We start from the raw sequence: 18,794 nt of genomic DNA on the forward strand, positions 1-18,794 counted from the left end.
CCACACGGCTGACTGCTGTTCTAGTCCCAGACCCAGTAACTTGAATAACATGCCCAGCATATGTGCATGCATGAAAGGAGAGAGAAATGAAGAGAAGAGATTGTGGTATGACCATTCCACATGAAGGGGGAGTTTCTCACCTTCTCTACCCCCGCCCCACCTCTGATGAACACACATACTTTCTGTCAAAACCTTAAAAATAAAATAAAATAGGGCCAGCAGGTGGCATGGAGGTTAAGGCAACTGGATCCCACAAGGCCAATCACATGGTTTTAATCCCAGGCCCAAAGGCTTAGAACACATGCCTGGCACTTGTGCGTGCATGCCCCAAATCCAGAGAGGACAATGGAAGAGAAGGGATTGTGGCATGGTCATCCCCCTGGATGGGTGATTTTTCACTTTCTCTCAATCTCTCTCTTTCTATTTCTCTGTCTCTCTCTGGTGAGTGCACATGCCCTAGAGCAAAACTAAATAATAATAATAAATAATCAAAATTAAATAAAAATTAGAATAAAATAAATACAAGTCTCTAATCAAATGTGAACTTAAAAAAAATTTTTAAAAAAATGTGAACTTCAGATAAACAATGAATGATGTTTTTAGCCTAAGTATATCCTAAATATTGCATAGGGCATAATTACACTATACAATAATTCATTGTTTTTCTGAAGTTCAAATGGATAGTCTGTATTTTTTTATTTACTGAATCTGGCAATCCCATCAAAAAGCTGTTTATTTCAGGCACATTAGAGATATGGCCAGGGAGGGAGAATGCTGCTGAGATATCCTACCCAAGTCCTGGCTTTCATGGCGGCCCACTGTGGCTTACCACCTGTCCATCCAGGGGTCACCAGGCCTGGGTAAGATCGGAATAGGAAAGATGCCTCTGAAGGGGCCCAGGGTCCTGCTGCAAGAATGTTCCATCCTCTGTTGCCCTCCTCTCCCCTGACTCCCTTCTCACCACACCCCAGCACTTCACCTGTCCAGACCTTACCATCTGAAGCCACGATCCCACACTACTCTCAGCCCCTTGACCCTCTCAAACTTGGACATTGCCTCATCTCCCTGGAGGTCTCCGCACCTCCAGTCGTGCCCCACCTACTGCCGCTCTGCTGTATGTAAAGCGCGGCTCATTCCCATCATGCCACTCCCCTGCTCAACCACTGCCCTGGCTCCCCACTGCCCACAGGATAAAATGTTCATTCCTTAGCCTGGCATCCAAGCTCACTCCAGCTGCACGTCCCCCTCCTGACATCCTCTCCTTTTCACACCCCGGAGCTCCTCCCATACGACCTCCCTCCTTACACTCTGCCTAGAATGCCCCACACTCCACTTCTCCAAGGACCCAGCTCCATACATTCAAGGCCCAGGACACTCTGTGTAAGTGAGTGCCTGCACTTATGACTCTGCAAAGTGCCCCTTCCATATATGTGTTGGCCTGTTCATTGTCTGCCTCTGCCTCCCACCACACTATCGTGTAAGCTCCGTAAGAATGGAGACCTTATAGCCTAGGGTTCATGGCAAGTAGGAAGCTGCAAGACATTACGAAATGTCGTTATGGAATGAACACAATACCACCTCTTCCAAGAAGCCTTCTAAGGTTTGCCCTAGCTGCCAGTGACCCCTTCATGTTTAGAACACATGTGGCACTGGGACAGCCCTCTCTGGCTTGCATTATATACAAGTACAGTATTCCTCCCCAGACCACAAGTTCCTAGAGAACAGAACCTAAGCCTCACTCCGCACACTTTGTGCAGACCGTGTACACCGCGTGTTTTGAACAAATGCATCCGTGGAGGCATGAATAAGCACAGGTGATTGGGACCTGCAGAATACTTTGTGCAAGGATATCAGGGTTCAAGTTCCTCAGCACTAGCTCTTCCCAAATAAGCCCCTGCTTCTCTCTCCAGGCTGGTGAGGATCCGGGCTCCTTGGTTTGCCTGCTAGTGTTTCCAGCACCGCCCTGGCCTGCATTCCAGCTATAAGCAACAGCACCCTGGGAACACAGAATCCTCTCACACACATGATCCACTCAGGAGAGAATCGTTGGCATTTCAGGGGATATCACCAGCTGATGGGCAGGTAGAAGTCCTCTCCACCCTAAGATGGGCTTGGAATGGATACAGGTTAAGGGGTAACCTTGGGGGAAACCCAGGGAGAATAAGCCAGGGTTTGGGGTTCAGTGAGTGCATGTGTCTCATGATCCTCACAGGGGCTCTCTCTGGTCCCCATGCTGGAGTATTGAGGGAATGCATGCCCCCTTTCCAGAGCACCCAGCAGTGCCACTGCTGTGCCACCTTGACTATCATAATTACTCCCATAGCATGCCCAGCTGCTGGGCAACTCCAGAGGAAGATCACTAAGAAGTGCACATTCTTTCCCCAAGTCATTCACCCAGCGAACATTGACTGAGCCATCACCTGCTGGGAATGGAATGCGGTCCACTCACCAAGCACCTTCAGAATATTATCACTAGTTCACACCTCGGCTCTTGCTACAGGAAATGGAGATTTGATAAACTGATGCAACACGCCCAAGGCCACAAGGTACCTGTGTCCAGAGCTGTTCAATTCCTGCACAGTTAGCTGTATCCCCCATGCTTCTTAATAGTTTTTTACTATTTTTGCTCAAGAAAAATGTGTGCCTCTCTATATTCTTTAAGAATATCTAAATGTAGGTTTTACATTAGAAAGAGAAAGCTCTTTCTTTGTGGAATCCTTTTGGCAAAGAGGTCCCAAATGCCATTGTCCCTCAAATCCTGGGGATAACCTGCCAGGAAAGCTTCCAAAAATGAGCAAGACCTGTAACCTCCCTATTGAGTCCATAGTCCAGTGGGGAGCAGTGGTGAAGAACAGCAGTCCAGAGTGACTGCACCCTAAGGATGGTCCGCAAGCTCTGATTCTGGCTCTGTACCCTTCCTCTCACCTGTCTCCAAGGTCAGAGTAAAAATAATAAGTGAGTAATCTTCAAATCCACCATACCCCCCACACATAGGTTGCATCACACACACACAATACCAGGAAATACTTCACGTTGCAATGAGCCTCATTCTGTTTTCGTACTTCTGATACGATTTGGCTCATGGCAAGCTATGGTTTTCCTATTGTCTCTCTTTTCACTGCTCTTCCTTTCCAGTTTCCCTGGTGTGACGTCCCTGTAAGAACATCAGGCCAGTCGGGCTAGATGAGAGGTATCATTAGAAGCGCATTGATATTATTGAAGACGGGGCTCATTAAAGCGAAATAATAAAGATCCAGACGATAGCAGGGAACGCAGGTTGTCTAGGTGCCATGGCACAAAATACTTCGTTAGTGTTCCTAATTAATACTAACAACTGTCACGAAATAAAAATATCCCACCCCTTACGATCGGCCTGCCTATCAGGCGCTGTTCTAGTTGAAAAGCCCCCATGTCTGCTTCGCTGTGATCCCTTTCTGAAATAATTGGTGTGGTTTGATTGATAATGTGGATTCCTCTTTAAAAGAAAACACACGATTTTTCATAATCAGAGCCGGAATGCATAATGAGCAGGCTGGTGATGCCTTCAGCATCAGGTCTGTCAAAGCGCACGGTTATTTCCATACTGATGCAAACTAAGATATTACACTCCCTCATTACACTGACGTGGTACATCTTTCAACAGTCAGCTCCGAATCATACATTCCTTGCAAACAAAATTACCTTCATTTTCTCCTTTGGTTCAGTGGAGCTAGCAGTTAAAATGTGCCCTAACAAGCTAATCAACTAATTTTTAGAATATGTTGGAACCGTTTAATATTCTAAAAGAAAACAAGAAAAAGTTGCTAATGGGTCTGCAGGCATAAACAGAAATAAATAGACAACTGGTTCATTGAGCATTAGCATACTTAAGTTTGAGCCAGTCACGGTGGAATTCATTTTGCAAGTCAAAAAAGCAGTATCTATTTGTATCCATAAGCCAAACAACCTCATTTACTCGGTATGTACTTGAGTAGATAACCTTGGCGGGAAGGTAACAAGGAGAAAGGATTCTTTTAAAGAGTGATGTGTTCTCTGGGAGAGAGAAACAGCTCAGGGGGGTGCTGATACTAGGGTTGGGTTCCTAGCTTTGCCATGACGGAACCCTTAGCTGTGTTTGGGGGTAGCCCAAGAGTTTAGAGAGACCCCAGAGTCAAGCGCATCCCAAGGGAGAGGACGGTGGTCATCAATGAAGAACTCTGGGAAACACCTGTTGAGGGCCTACAGCTGGGGTGGCCCCAGATGAGAGAAGTAAGCAGCCCAGGCAAACCTGGGTTTGAATCCCAGAGCCACTGGGCAATCACCAATCTTCGACCTGGGCAGGTATGCCTCACTGTTCTCATTGCAGAGGAGAAGAGGAATAAATGGCTCTTCTTCATAGGGTTAGGGTGGGGGTAAATGCAGGAGTAGATACTACGGGCTTGGTATTTGGGTGTTCGCTATTGCTCCTACTCCTCCTCTACCAGGACTCTCATGCCCTGTTCTACAGGCAGACTGACAGTTCTCTAGTCCCCAAACATGCCCGCCAAGGTCTACTGCCTTTGCTCACACAGCCCCTCCTGCTGGGCTACACTGCCTTTCTCCTTCAATGTCTTCCACCACCTGAATCCTGCCTACTCCTGTCTTGAGTCCGCCCTAAAGCCTTCTCTGATCTCCAATTAATATACTCTGCCAATAGGAGCAGCCTTGCCTAACTTCGACGCTGATACCAATTTTCATCAAGATCACACTAGCGACATTGCATCACGTCTCCACGGAGCTGTGAGCCTCAGGGAGGGGGTGAGTCCCGTTCCTTTTGGTGTCAACATTAGACATGGTACCTAGCACATAGTAGATACTCAGGGCATTTTTGTCAGATGAACAGGTGAATGAATTGACAGGCAGGAGAATGAATAAAGAGCTAGGACTTTATCTACATTTTTATTACGGTCCTTCCCACGCTTCTCATTGGCTCATCAGTTGTGGGTGTGCATGTTTTCATCCTTCACTCTGCTGTCCTTAGGGGGCCCCTCATACCCTGTCTCGTCTGCACATTGGGTTCCCTGGACCTTGTTGACCCCCCCTTTGCCATGCAGTACCTAACACTGTTGGAAAGCCTGGCACTCAGTAGTGGCATTAGCTATGTGCAGGTGACATCTGACTGCTTTAACAACCCCTATAGCCCTGATATAGACAACGGGACACATGCTGACACTTGTGCCCACAGAGGCACACTGGCTGGCTGCAGTCTAGATGGACAACCACACAGAGAAGTCTGGTGGCTCCACCCTGATGAGCCCCTGCTCCTCTTCTCTTGGGGGTGTGGGGTGGCAGTGTCTAAGGCCAGCCCCAAAACCACACAGCAAGCACTTCTTTTTTTTTTTTTTTAACAAGGTTTCTGCCATAGTATATGTGTGCTCACCGGAGAGAGAGAAAGACAGAGACATTGAGAGAGAAAGTGAGAATCACCCCCCAGGAGAAATGGCCATGCCTAATCCCTTCTCCTCCATTCTCCTCCTGGAGTCTTGGGCACGCACACATACATGCCCAGCGTGCTTTTCAAGCCACCAGGTCTGGGACTTGAACCATAGTCGGCCTTGAGGGAGTCCAGCGATGTAACTGCTATGCCATCTGCTGGTCCCCAGTAACCACTTCTTATTCTCAATTAGCCAGCTTTGTTGAGCAGTGATGATCAAGGAGTGGCATTTTTCATTCTGACACTGATCCCAAAAGCTACTTTTATTGAAGAAGAAAAAAAAAAACTAAGATAAACTATAACCTGCTAGGTAAAGGGTCATAATTTCCCCCTGGAATCTTGCTCTGACTCCCCACCTTGGATCCAAATATAGGAGAAGAATAATGCCTCCCCTATGTGCAGCATTTTGCTGATCCCCCAACATCCACACTCGCATTAGCCTATTGATCCCATTGCTCTTCACATCAGACCTGGGGACTATAATCCCTACTCTTCAGATGGGGAAAATAGAGGTTCCTCGAAGTTGCAGAATTCGCCTGAGCACTTTCCTAAGAGCTGCAGTCAGGACTCGAACCCAGATCTTGAACTCCAGAGCACACTTACTTTCCAGTGGCACACAGCAATTCTCTAACATTTGTGAAAGCCGTTTTTCATTTAGCAAATAGCTCCTGAATATCTACTTTATGCCAAGCCATGTTCTAAGAATCGAGGAGGGAGAAAGAGCCCGTAAGGCAGGAAGGAGCCTGATGTGTTCAAAGAGAAAAGGGGAGCCAGGGTGGCAGAGAGATAGGAGATGAGTAATGGGTAAGAGCCCAAGTTGACTTTCAGATCAGAGGACTTTTAGGAGATTTGCATAATTTATTTCCTTTTGAAAACCGTCGTCTAAATTTATAAATACAGCCATGAATTTTCCTCTTTTGAAGAAAACCAATAGTCAGAAATTGCTAACCCCAAACCCACAGTCAAGGAAGCATAAGAACATCATGTCTTGACTTGAAAAAGGAATTTTCAGAGCTGATCACTGCAACTGCAATTTAAGGAAATGTTTGTTTTACATAAATACGCTTCTAAAGCAATGCGGATAATCATTTTTAACAATCAGATCGGCAGAGATGAAAGAGGATGACACCACACTTGGTAAGCAGGAGGGAGACTGGCAGGGGTGAGGGCAGGGTCGATATAATGTAAAAGGGAAACCGAGTCTTCCTTTAGCAAGGGCAGCCCCCTGTTGCATCACAATTCCGTATGGTAATAGGTAGTCACTATGAAAATCCAGAAACATCTAGAAGGTAGATTTCTGTTCCGGTTACTCATTTAATAAGGCAGGGTGGCGTCAGTCTATTTTTGTGTTCTGATTCCTTAAACTATATAAATATGTAAGTAAGTAAGTAAAGATATTTAAAAGGCCAAGTTACAGATTTCTAGAGGAGACAGAAGAGGTTGTTGTAAACAGACCCTTTGAAATATTTCCAGATCAGAAGATAGCAGAAGTTGCTTTAGCTGGAGTTCCAGCAAATTCACTTTCAGATGTTATGGCAACATAACCGTAAAACGTTACAGACGCAGAAAACATATATGTCAGTGGCGTGGGCTTGCTTCTTCCTTTGTGCAGACATGACCTCAAATACCCACGCGTAAAAGGGTTGTCATGGAAACGATAGCTCACCCTCTGGACCTGTGAGACAAAATGGCCCCAGGTATTTGAGCCATCAGCTGGGTTGGGCGAGCACGAAGGAGGGCAGAAACTGGACAGCCACAGTACGGCCCATCACACCCCCAGGATGGCCCATCGCACCCCCAGGACGTGTCCTTCCTGGGCCTCCCTGTGGGAGGCACTAGAGCTGGGGAGACTGGGAAGAACACCAGCCTCAGCCCAGTCCAGGAGGAGCCACAGGACTGCAAGTTACTCCACTGTAAGGGAAGAGGCAGATGCCAGGACAGATGGGGAACGGATTTGGGAGGGTCAGAGGATGGTGCCATTAAGTCTGCCTACAGACATCAGGGAAGCCTTTCTCAAGGGCACCGACTTCCAACCATGTGTGGAGGGAAGGATGGGACCCTTCATAGAACAGCTCAGGCAGAGGGATCCATGTTCCAAATTGTGTTTCTCTACAGTGGAATGTCCACACAAGTAAGACATAAGAGAGGCAGATTTGTAGTCTCACTAAATAGCCTCAATATAAAAACTGCAGAGATTGGGCCAGCAGGTGGCGTGATGGTTAAGGTGCTAGACTCCCACCATGGCCGACCACAGTTCAAATTCTGAACCTGGTGACTTGCTTTCTCATTTTCCCTCTCTCTCTCTCTCTCCCTATATCTCTCTGGTCAAAATGAAAAATGATAATAACAATAATAAATCATTCTTTTTAACTGTACAGACTTTTGCTTAGCTGATAAGATTCTTGGCCGAGAAAATACTTTTTTAAAAATATGGATTGTAGCTTTTTGAGGGGTTACCCCTTAATTAGATTGAATGTTTCTAAATAGTTTAATGGTTCCCTCCGTATTCGACTTGTGTATAGTAACCCAGCAAACTCCTAAGAATTAGCATGTAGATTCAATTTGGATTATTTCATGAAGTTGCATTTTGAGTGGCTTTTTTTCCATTCTTTTTACAATTTTGTAATAAAATTATTTTTAAAGGTCCAGATTTGGATTAGGTTTTTTTTTCAATTTTTTTAACAGTTTTATAATAAAATTACACTTAAAAGTCCAGATTAGGACGGCCATCAGGTGATCCAGTGGTTAAGGCAGTAGACTCCCACATGGCCAACTGTGATTCAAGCCCCGGACCTAGTGACTTGCTTTCTCATTCTCTCTCTCTCTCTCTCTGTCTCTCTCCGGTTAGTGTATGTGTCCTATAGAAAATTAAAATAATAATAATTAATTAATTAATAATTCAAATAAAAGGATCAGATTAGGATGAGGACAGTGTATTATTACAAGAATAAGGAGTTGATCATGAAAGGCAGAACTTAGTCCCCACAATGGGGCTCTAGCCATTCCATCTACATCCTGGCTATGGGACCATAAGCCATCCATCTCCTCCCTGGTTGTAAAGAAGAAATATTCAGAGTGACCTTCAGTGTGGGCTCTAAAGGCATGCACGTGCCATTCTGTAACTGTCAGTCCAGCAGCTGGAAGATATTTGAGCTTAATCTAGGTTGCATGTCAGAAGAATCATGGGATGGATGCCAAGGTGAAAAGAAACTGAACCCCATCTGCATGCCCATCTGGGGCCATGGTTAAGCCGAGCTGCACCTTGCATGAGTTTCAAGCTGGGTTGCATGGTTTGGGAGCAACCGGGAACCATTCACATTTGCTCCAGCCTTTGGGGTCCCATTTGGGACTTCCATCTTTGCCACACAGGAGAAGAAAAATACCCTGCTCTGGCAGTCAAGTCACACAAGTATAAGGGCCCCAGGTGGGACACGATGAACAGAATCACTGAACTTTGCCCAGTGGCTGGCAGGGCCACCCACAGGACTCCCAGAATGCCTCAAGCAGCCAATGGACCCAACGGACTAAGCAGCATTCATAAACTCTCCAAGGACTCCCACCCTAAAGCAGTGTGGCTGTTTTGCTCATGGTATACTGACTAACTGTGGCATTCCATCTTATTTATCAATTAATTTTTTTTTTGGAGAGGTTTTTGCTGTAGGGAGAGTGCGCTTGCCAGAAAGACAAAGAGAGCCAGAGAGACAGAAAGCGAGAAATCACCCCTCAGGAGGGATGGCCACGCCACAATCCCTTCTCCTCCGTTCTCCTCTTGGGATCTTGAGCACACACGCACACGCGTCTGGTGTGAGTTTAAGCCTCCAGGTCTACTACATGGGAGTCCAGTGACATAGCCATTACACTAACTGCTGGTCCCCAATGAGTTTTTTTTTTTTTTTTGAGAGAGAGAGGTTTTTGCTATAGGGCACGTGCGCTTGCCAGAAAGACAAAGAGAGCCAGAGAGACAGAAAGCGAGAAATCACCCCTCAGGAGGGATGGCCACGCCACAATCCCTTCTCCTCCGTTCTCCTCTTGGGATCTTGAGCACACACGCACACGCGTCTGGTGTGAGTTTAAGCCTCCAGGTCTACTACATGGGAGTCCAGTGACATAGCCATTACACTAACTGCTGGTCCCCAATTAGTTAGTATTTTTAAGGTGCTTTGATAAAAAATGCTATTTAGGAACAGAGTTGATTTCTGCTATTATTTCTCTGATGCCATGTAGCTATTGCTAGACAGCCCTGGGGATGACAGCATGCTTTAAACAAAGAACAAAGTCCTGCCCTGGTGAAGTTGGAATATTTAGCACAATAGCAAAAACAAAACATAACGCCAGCAAAATGGAGCACAGATAAATCAGATCCTTCTGAGCATCGTGACTGGAAATCAGCTGGCAGCTAAGGAATCGTAAGGTTTCACAGAGTCCAGGAGCAGGGTCTGAGGAGATTTAGCTCCCTGGGAACCAAGGTGAGAGAAGCATCAGAAATGAAGAGCTCTGCATTGCTCGTGAGGTAGTTCCTGTGGATTCCATGAGGGGCCTCACATACACCAGGACACTCATCCCATCGTTCTTCCTGTGCTTCTTCCACTCCTGTGGATAAGAAAGCTGGGGTGCGCCTAACATAGAGCTCTCCTTTTCTGGTCCAGTCTCGCCCCGGCAGAATAATCCAGCCAGTGTAATAAGATGGAAAAAATATTCTCCTGCAGCTGACATGTGAATTTATCTCAGGGAGACTCTCTCTTTATTGGGAAAAATTAATCGACAAGCACACTTAGAACAGAAGTTAAGGTCCCAAAGCCCTGAGGGATGTGAAGCTTCTCTGTGAGCGTGAAAGCTAACCATGGTCAGCCTTGTGGAATCTGACTTCCTTCCCTTAACCATGAGGCTACGAGGCCAGTCTGGATCTATTGTTGTTGAGATGCATATAAAAAGGGATTCCCAGTAAGGTCTTCACACTGAGATCTACCCCCAGCCTCAGTCAGCCAGGATCATAGGCACATACATGCACCCTGTGTGTACAAGAAGGCTCCAAGAAACAAACTGGGGACCTTCCCATGTGCGTCCAGTTATGTTACCATTGCACCATCTTCTGGTCCTCCAAATGGACCTTTTATGGAAACCAGTGAAGTGGCAGAACTTTGTGTACAAGTGATGGGAAAGAACGGAAATGCCTTGTACAGATTCAGGTGAGCACAAGAAAGAAGCCGAGAGGGCGCGACTACATTCTCGCAGGCCACGGTCTGTGATTTAAATCAGTTCTACTGAGTCCTTCTCTGGCAGAGGCTCAGCCTTCATCAGTGACACCAGAATATGAGCTTCAAAGGAGAAGAGACCATACCTGCAAAGGTGGATTTGCCAAGATGCCAACAAAGCTTAAGTGTCAGGATTCCTCACTTGCACATGCTGCCTCCAAGTTAGGGGGAACACCCTTGCATTTTGCACTTATGAGCTTATTCACTTAAAGAGGGCTCCCCACATTGCATAAGCCTCAGGTCACAAAACCTAGTCCTGCCCACTTGTCTGCCTTGCCCATCACTATATCCTCAGAGTCTACTAGCATTGTGCCTGGTACACAGTAGGTGACTATTAAACTCACACTCCAGAAGGGGAGATGGAGGGACAGGTGATGGAAGGAAAGGAACATGAATAGACGGGCAGTTGGACAGAAGAAGAGGGGGAAACTTGGAAACATGGATGGATAGGTTACTGTATAAAGGAAGGAGTGTACATACCGAGGGAGGAATGGAAGGGAGGAAGTGTGGGTAGGAAAGTGGGATGAAGCGAGGGAGGAAAGCAGGGTAGAAAGAAGAGAGGCAGGGATGGCTAAATAGGTGATAAGGAACAAACATGGATGCAGGGGCAGTTGGATGGAAGGGTCGAAGAATGGATGGATGGATGGTAGAAGACAGAGAGAAGGGGTGTAGGTAAAACAGTGAAAGCCAGTTTAGAAGAGAAACTGAATGTTTTTGACTGAAAGGGAGGAGTTCCATTTTAATTTAATGTGTACAGTACAAAAACATGTCTTAGTTGGAAGGGACCCCTTGCACATAATAGAGAATTTAAAATAAAGAACCATCCATGAAGAGAGAAATGCTTACCAGGAAGCTTTTCCAGTCACAGATCAAGGATACTCAAAACAGGAGAAAAATCAACTGCAAATTCTATGGATATTTCTAGTTCCCAGGTTAACTATTTATTTTCAAATTTTCATCTTGATTAGTTCATCAGCCACCATTCATAAATTTTGAAGTGCTTGGATGTCAAGAAGAATGTTTTCTCTTTCTGGCCTACCTTGGCACAGCAGGAGCTGGGGAGCAGTGAGGAGTTTTTGTTGACAATGGAGCTATAACCATGAGCCGAGGGTCTTTTGTTCACGCTCAAAGCTCCATGTAGAGATGAACCAAAGGAAGGGCCTGCAATGCTTGAACACTCTTCTTACTTGTTTTGCCTGCGGCCCTTCAGTTTTGAGAGGAAATCCGAAGGCTCGATGAGAAGGGGGAAAGACTGCCATTTGCTAAGAGATTTGTTTAGCCATGTGTTCTTGGTAATCCACCCTCCAGATTAGTTTTCCAAAGCCAGACCTGGAACAACCATGGTATACAGAATTGTGAATTGAACTAGATTGAATTGTGACCCCCAAAAGACGTCTACCCAGAACCTCAGAACGTGACCTTATTTGGACTGAAGGTCTCTGCAGATATGATTAAGGTAAGGATCTTGAGATGACTCAGGGATAGGAAGGGCCCTAAATCCAATATTGAGACAGGAAAAGAAAAAGACAGAGCTACATGGGGGGAAGGTTCATGTGAAGCCTAAGGCAGAGATTGGAGTACTGTGGCCACAAGTCCAGGAGTGCTTGGAGCCCACAGACAACGGAAGAGAGTCTCATCTAGAGGATTTGCAGAGTACAAGCCCTCCTACACCTTCATTTTGGACTCGCGGCCACCAAACTGTAAGAGAAATGTTCTATTGTTTTAAGCCACCAAGTGGGTGGTAATTGGTTGTGGCAACCCTAGGAAACTCACATAGATGCTTTCCCTGTGTGGACCCAAGCAGGGCGGTTGCCAGCATAGATTGACTTGGATAAAACCCTATGTTCTCCCCTCACTTCTCCTTTGGTGATAAAATACCTGTATAATGAGAATGAGAATGATCTAAGTAAAATGACAATTATGATTCAATAATTATGATTTATGCCTGCTAGGCAGATATAAATATTTGAGGGGGGAAAAAGGGGCTCCTTCCTTATCTTTGCTAGGTGTACCTATATTGCCTTGGTCTCGTTTTCATATTCATGGAATCACACTGATCATTATTTGAAGTGAATATTTGTATTATTTTCTCTAATAAAGCATATTTTGGTAGAATAATTTCACACCACCTGATGCCTTTTATGTGATAATGGCTCAATGATGCTTTATTCTACTAGGTGTGCTTTGTGTACCGAGATGGTACCTGCCCTGTCTCTTTATTTACCTAGAAAATAAAGGATCCAAAATTTACCTCTTAGGGACAATATTGATTCCATCAGACGGGAAAAACTCTTATTTTACCAGAACCGTAGATTTCCAAATTAGAAGTTAAATACTTCAATATGGTTTTTAAATGAAAATAAAGAACTCTAAGTATAATACCTAAATCATCCATCATTGGGTACATTTAGCAATAGCATTAGGCTTAAAAGCAACTGTTGGAAGACTCTGACAGCCATAACAAGAGTAAGAATTACAGTTACTATTGATTGAGCACGGACTGTGCAAAGTGCAAAGCCAGATACTCTAACTATGTAAGTGGTTCTCAACTGGGGGCGATTTTTGTCCCCAGGGATATTTGACAACATCTAAAGACATTTTGGGTTGTCACGACCCATGTAGGAGGTGCAAGGGGGTGGGAGTGCTGGTGGGTAGAAGTCAAGGTGCCGCTAAACATTCTGCAATGAAGAGGACAGGCCCCCATCACACATCGCAGGGACCGATGTCAACAGTGCCAGGCAGAGACACCCAGTGTACCTGATACCATCTAAGTTAGCCTAGCACAAGCTCACGTACGGCACCTGTTATGGGACATTCACAGACCCGATCTGCAGATAAGAAAACTAAGTTCCAGGGACAATGAATAAGGCACTCACATTCCCATGGCTAATTTGGAAATCCTTAGTCTACTCTATAGGGATATATAACAAAATGGCAAACACCTACCGAAACAGGAACTTGGGGAAGGATTAAAGAAAGAATTGACAAAAACTCTAGTGTTAGACGGCATGCCAAAACGATGCCATAACTTCTGTGGCTATGTGTATTCCTGGATGCAGACAATGAATACATCACAGTACCCAGGGAACGTGCTCTTGTACAACCTGCCGACCCAAGTTTGCTTCTTCTCAGGTTTTTTCCTCTGCTTTATCATCCATAATTGGATAACTTTTCTCCAATTTTCTCCTTGCAACAGCGAAGATAAGGTTTCTGTTTAATCATCCTCCTCTAAGCACTTGCAATCAGGCAGGATATTGCTGCTTTTAAAATAAGACAATGACATTTAATGACTTTCATTTCTTCCTATACAAAAGATTAATTTATATGCCGGAGTCATCGTTTCATTGGAAAACTCAGCCTACTCTTTTTGAAATGCAGTGATATGATTAACAACTCAATCCCTCCCTTATATTTTTTAATTTGGTGGATTTCTCTGTGTATATTTACCTTCGCTGTCTAATTTAGCCTTTGCTTTAGCATTAGGATAAAATTAGCCAGCGGAGCAGAGGAATAATGCTGTGTCCTCTTAGAGAAGCCCCAGGAATCAACCTGCCCCATCTCCAGTTACTGCTGACGCATTTACGAAACCAGACCATCATGCTAAGTGGATGGAGCATTGGAACCTCTCTTAAAATGCCAAATATTCAAAGTCCCCTGTGATCTGACCTTAACATTCCCACTTCCCAAAGCATCCTGGCACACATCATCAGCTCTGGTCACACCAGAATGTGCAGCTCTTCATTCCCCAAATACTCAGTGTGTCCTCACATGTCCACATCTGTTTTCAGGATCTATTCTTCTGCCTGAATGCCTTCTCTCTGTCTCTTCCATCAAAATCGTGTTTCCCCTTCAAAGTTCATCTCTAATATCTTGTCCCTACAGGCTTTACAGATTCCCCTGTAAAAATGACACACACACACATTCACACACTCACATACTCACATACACACCAGCTCAGTCTTCGCTGTTGAGGCTTTTGTTTCATTCTGCCTTTTACGACGATGTGAACTGCCACCACTTGCTGGTTGCTCTGGGTTGCCAACCACCTTGATGTTCCCATTACAACAGCCCTGTGCTGTCATTCCATCCTATCATTTTGCAGATGAGAAAATCGAGGTGGAGAAAATTTCAGAGATGTGCTCTAGTTCACAGTCTTTAAAAGGGCTTAGTGAGCTTCAGGCTCAAACACTGTAAAATCTTTTTCTTCTTTTAAAACCTAGTGAAGGGCAGGACCAGTAGATGGCATAATGGTTACATTGCTGGACTCCCACTTAGTTGACCACAGTTCAAGTCCTAGAACCAGCAGCTTAAAATTCATGCTGGGCATGTGTACATGCATACCTAAAATCCCAAGAGGAGAACGGAGGAGAGGGATTGCAGCATGGTCATCCTCGGGGGGGTGATTGCTCTGGTGTGACATCTCACTTTCTGTTTCTCTGACAAGTGTACACACCCTATAGCAAAAATCTCTAGGGGGAAAAAATTCTAATGAAGGGCTTAGTGGTTAAAGGAAGCAGGTCCCACACGGATAGCCATTGTTTGAATCCCAGCACCAGCAACTTGAAAACCACACTAGAGGGACCAGCAGATGGTATAATAGTTACGCTGCTGGACTCACACGTAGTCGACTGCGATTTGAGTTCTGGACCCAAGAGCTTAAAACTCATATCGGGCACATATGTGTATGTACCTAAAATCCCTAGAGGAGAATAGAGGAGAAAGGGCTGCAGTGTGGCCATACCCCCACCCAGGGGGTGATTTCTCGCTTTTGTCTGTCTCTCCAGTGAGCACACATGCCCTATAGCAAAACTATCCAAAAGAAAACACGCACGCACACACACACCAGGTACATGTGTATGCATGCCCAAAATTCTGACAGGATGATGAAATGGAGGAGAAAGGATAGTGGTATGGCAACAACTCGTTGAGGAGGACTTCCTCTCTCTCGATTTCTCAGTCTCTCTCTGGCAAACACACATTCTCTCCAGCAACTAAAAAAGAAAGATAGAGAGAGAGAGAAAGCGAGAGAGGAGAGAGAGAGAGAGAAGAAAGAAGAGAGAAAGAAAGAACCTAATGAAAAGTCCCTCCAGTCCTGAGAAGAATTCTGAAGTCCCCAACAAAGAGAGTCACCATGGCCACAGTCAAATGCCTCCATGGCTCCATGGGAGTGAAGGTCATCTCCTCCAACTCACTGTAAAAAGTGGAGCCTATCTCCCCTCCCAGCACACTCTATCTCTCCCTCCCCACACTGTGGACTTTTTTTCTATTGGAAATGAGTATATTAAACCTGCAAATGCAAATAATAATAATAATAAATAAATAAATATTAATAAGACATATTTATTTATTCATTTCACCACCCAAAAAATCACATCACTTCATGTCTCAAGCAGAAGAAAAGATTTCTGCCAACCCTCAGGCCAAATTCTGGCCTCAGCAACTTGCCTCTAATTCTTCCTGATGGAAATGGTTAGTGTGACCTGTTTTCCTAAGAGAAAAGATGCCCTTTTGGGATGGAGTCATACTGTCCCTATTGTCGCAAGTGCTCAGGGATGACTTGATCCATTGTGACAACTGCTTGATGTTTCCAAAGCCACACATTACAGAAGATAGGAATTTCTATGGCGAAAAGATAAATGAGTAGCTGCTCTCAGGAAAATGAAATCATAGTTGTATCAGTTTTGCTCACAAATAGAGACGGACTCATCCCTACACAGAAAACACTCGCCCTTCTCTCGGCGTGTTCCCCGACATGCCATAGGCTGGTGATTACAGGCAGGGAAGTGGTCTCATGGTTCCTTCCAAGGCCTTGCCCACCCCCACTGTCCGCCGTATTTAACTTCACCCTGACCTCCATCCCGGTCCCACCCTGTGTAAATGTGTCCTCCACCAGACTGCCTGTGAGCCAAAGCACTGTGGCAGGCAGAGCTGTGGGCACCTTGGAGGTCATCTCTTAACCTTTTCATATTCCAGACACCTTAAAGAATTTAGTGAGAAGTTCTGCACTGGCAGCACCAAGTTCTGGTAAAGACATGGGACAACAGGGACTGTCATTCATTGCTGGTGGAATGTAAAATGATACCGCCACTTTGGAAGACTGGCAGTTTCTTACAAAACTGCACACACTCTTACCATGTGATCCACTTTTTGGTATTTATCCAAATGAGCTGGAAACTTAGATCCACACAAAAACCTGCACATGGGCCCAGCCATGGTAGCACATTCCTGTCGATGCTGCTACTCAGGAGGCTGAGGCCACATGGAAAGATCAGGTTCTGCTCCTGGTTCCCTCTAAAAGCTAAGTGCAATGGCATACACCCTTAAGTCGTAACTGCTCGGGAGGCTGAGGCAGGAGGAGCGCACATAGTGAGACACTGTCTGAAAAAACGAAAAGAAAAGAAAGACAGACCTGCATGGGCAGGTTTACAACAGCTTTATTTATAATTGCCACAACTTGGCCAAAATCAAAATGACCTTTAGTGGGTGAATGGATAAATAAACAATGGTATATCTGGACAATAGCATATTACTCAGCACTTTAAAAATAATGAACTACTGGGAACCAGCAGTTAGCGTAAAGGCTATGTCACTGGACTTCCACGTAGTCGACCGCGGTTCGCGTCCCAGACCCGGTGGCTTAAAACTCACACCGGGCGCGTGTGCGTGCGTGCCCAAGATCCCGAGAGGAGAATGGAGGAGAAAGGATTGCGGCGTGACCATCCCCCCTGGGGGATGATTTCTCGCTTTCTGTCTCTATGTCTCTCTCTGTCTGTCTGGCGAGCACACGTGCCCTATAGCAAAAAAAAAAAAAAAAAAACCTCTCAAAAAAAAAAAAATACAGTAAAAATAATGAACTACTGGGGCTGGTAGGTGGCATGGTGATTAAGGCACTAACACATGGCCAACTGGGTTTGAGTCCCAGACCTGGTGGCTTGTTTGCTCGCTCGCTCGCTCGCTCTCTCTCTCTCTCTCTCTCCCCTGAGTGCACATGCCCTATAGCAAATTTAAAAAAATAATAATCAGGACCAGCGAATGGTGTAATGGTTATGTTGCTGGACTCCCACATGGCACATTCTGGTTCGAGTCCCGGACCCTGCTTCATAAAACTCATGCTGGGGCCGTTTCCGCTGCCTCTTCAGAGCAGCTATTCGGCAGTCGTGAGCGTTTCTGCTCTGACGTCAGCGGCTCTCCTTGAGGACGAGCTCGCGGAACCGTAGCCGTGACTGAGGCTGATGTGAATCCCAAGGCCTATCCCCTCACAGATGCTCACCTCACCAAGAAACTACTGGACCTCCTTCAGCAATCGGGTAACTACAGGCAACTTCGGAAAGGAGTCAATGAGGCCACTAAGACCCTCAACAGAGGCATCTCTGAGTTCACTGTGATGGCTGCAGACGCTGAGCCCCTGGAGATCATCCTTCACCTCCCACTGCGGTGTGAAGACAAGAATGTGCCCTACGTACTTGTGCACTCCCAACAGGCCCTGGGGTGGGCGCGGGCGTGGTGTCTCCAGCCTGTGATTGCCTGTTCCGTCACCATCAAAGAAGGCTCACAGCTGAAGCAGCAGATCCAGTCCGTTCAGCAGTCCATAGAAAGACTCTCGGTCTAAACCTCACCTCTGCCATGCCCTCCCGGCTGACCTGAGGCCGCTCCCTGAGCTCTTTCTTGTGTACCCTATCCTGGTTTGTCTGTAGTATTTTCAACTACTTTCTGTTGTTACAAAATATCATAGTACTAAGTCTAGTTTCTGGGATTTTGTATTATTTTGTTTTTCAGGGTTGCTTTTCTCCATTTTCCCGTACACCCTCCACCATCACACATTTATCCTCCCTTTTGCAAAGTGAACTAATACCCAGAATAGACAGAAGCAGAGTGGTGGCAAAGGCTGGATGAGCCGGGATGGACATCTGGTTCCAGCTTTTATCTGCTTGCTTGCTCCGATGTGCAGGGTATGGTGGAAGCAAATACTATCCACTTTGTATCCATGTGCCTGGCACACGGGATCATTCTCGATCATTCTCTACGTGCTGAAGTTAAAGGGACCCAGGGGTTTCCTTTTCTCCCTGAGGAGGAAGAAGTATGTGTTCTGT

General features: G+C 45.6%; 1 protein-coding gene across 1 annotated transcript; it reads left to right on the forward strand.

Annotated features, from left to right (window-relative positions):
* The first annotated feature begins 1,549 nt into the window (after positions 1-1,549).
* On the forward strand, positions 1,550-18,313 carry LOC102492648 (NHP2-like protein 1). The gene is made up of 6 exons (XM_006143961.1): positions 1,550-1,600; positions 4,676-4,758; positions 6,555-6,589; positions 12,096-12,160; positions 12,882-12,903; positions 17,901-18,313. The coding sequence occupies exons 1-6, from the start codon at positions 1,550-1,552 to the stop codon at positions 18,311-18,313; spliced, it is 669 nt and encodes a 222-aa protein (XP_006144023.1).
* Positions 18,314-18,794: the final 481 nt, after the last annotated feature.

This window comes from Tupaia chinensis, unplaced genomic scaffold, assembly GCF_000334495.1.
Source record: "Tupaia chinensis unplaced genomic scaffold, TupChi_1.0 Scaffold000113_1, whole genome shotgun sequence".
In the NCBI taxonomy this organism is placed as follows: Eukaryota; Metazoa; Chordata; class Mammalia; order Scandentia; family Tupaiidae; genus Tupaia; species Tupaia belangeri.

What these genes read in the sequence shown, in the direction of transcription:
- LOC102492648 (XM_006143961.1), top strand. Translation starts at nt 1,550, where the DNA reads ATGTCGTTATGGAATGAACACAATACCACCTCTTCCAAGAAGCCTTCT. An exon ending in CTTCCAAGAAGCCTTCTAAG is followed by an intron (nt 1,601 to 4,675) that starts GTTTGCCCTAGC and finishes CTCTGCCAATAG; the next exon opens with GAGCAGCCTTGCCTAACTTC. An exon ending in AGAGGATGACACCACACTTG is followed by an intron (nt 6,590 to 12,095) that starts GTAAGCAGGAGG and finishes GACCCCCAAAAG; the next exon opens with ACGTCTACCCAGAACCTCAG.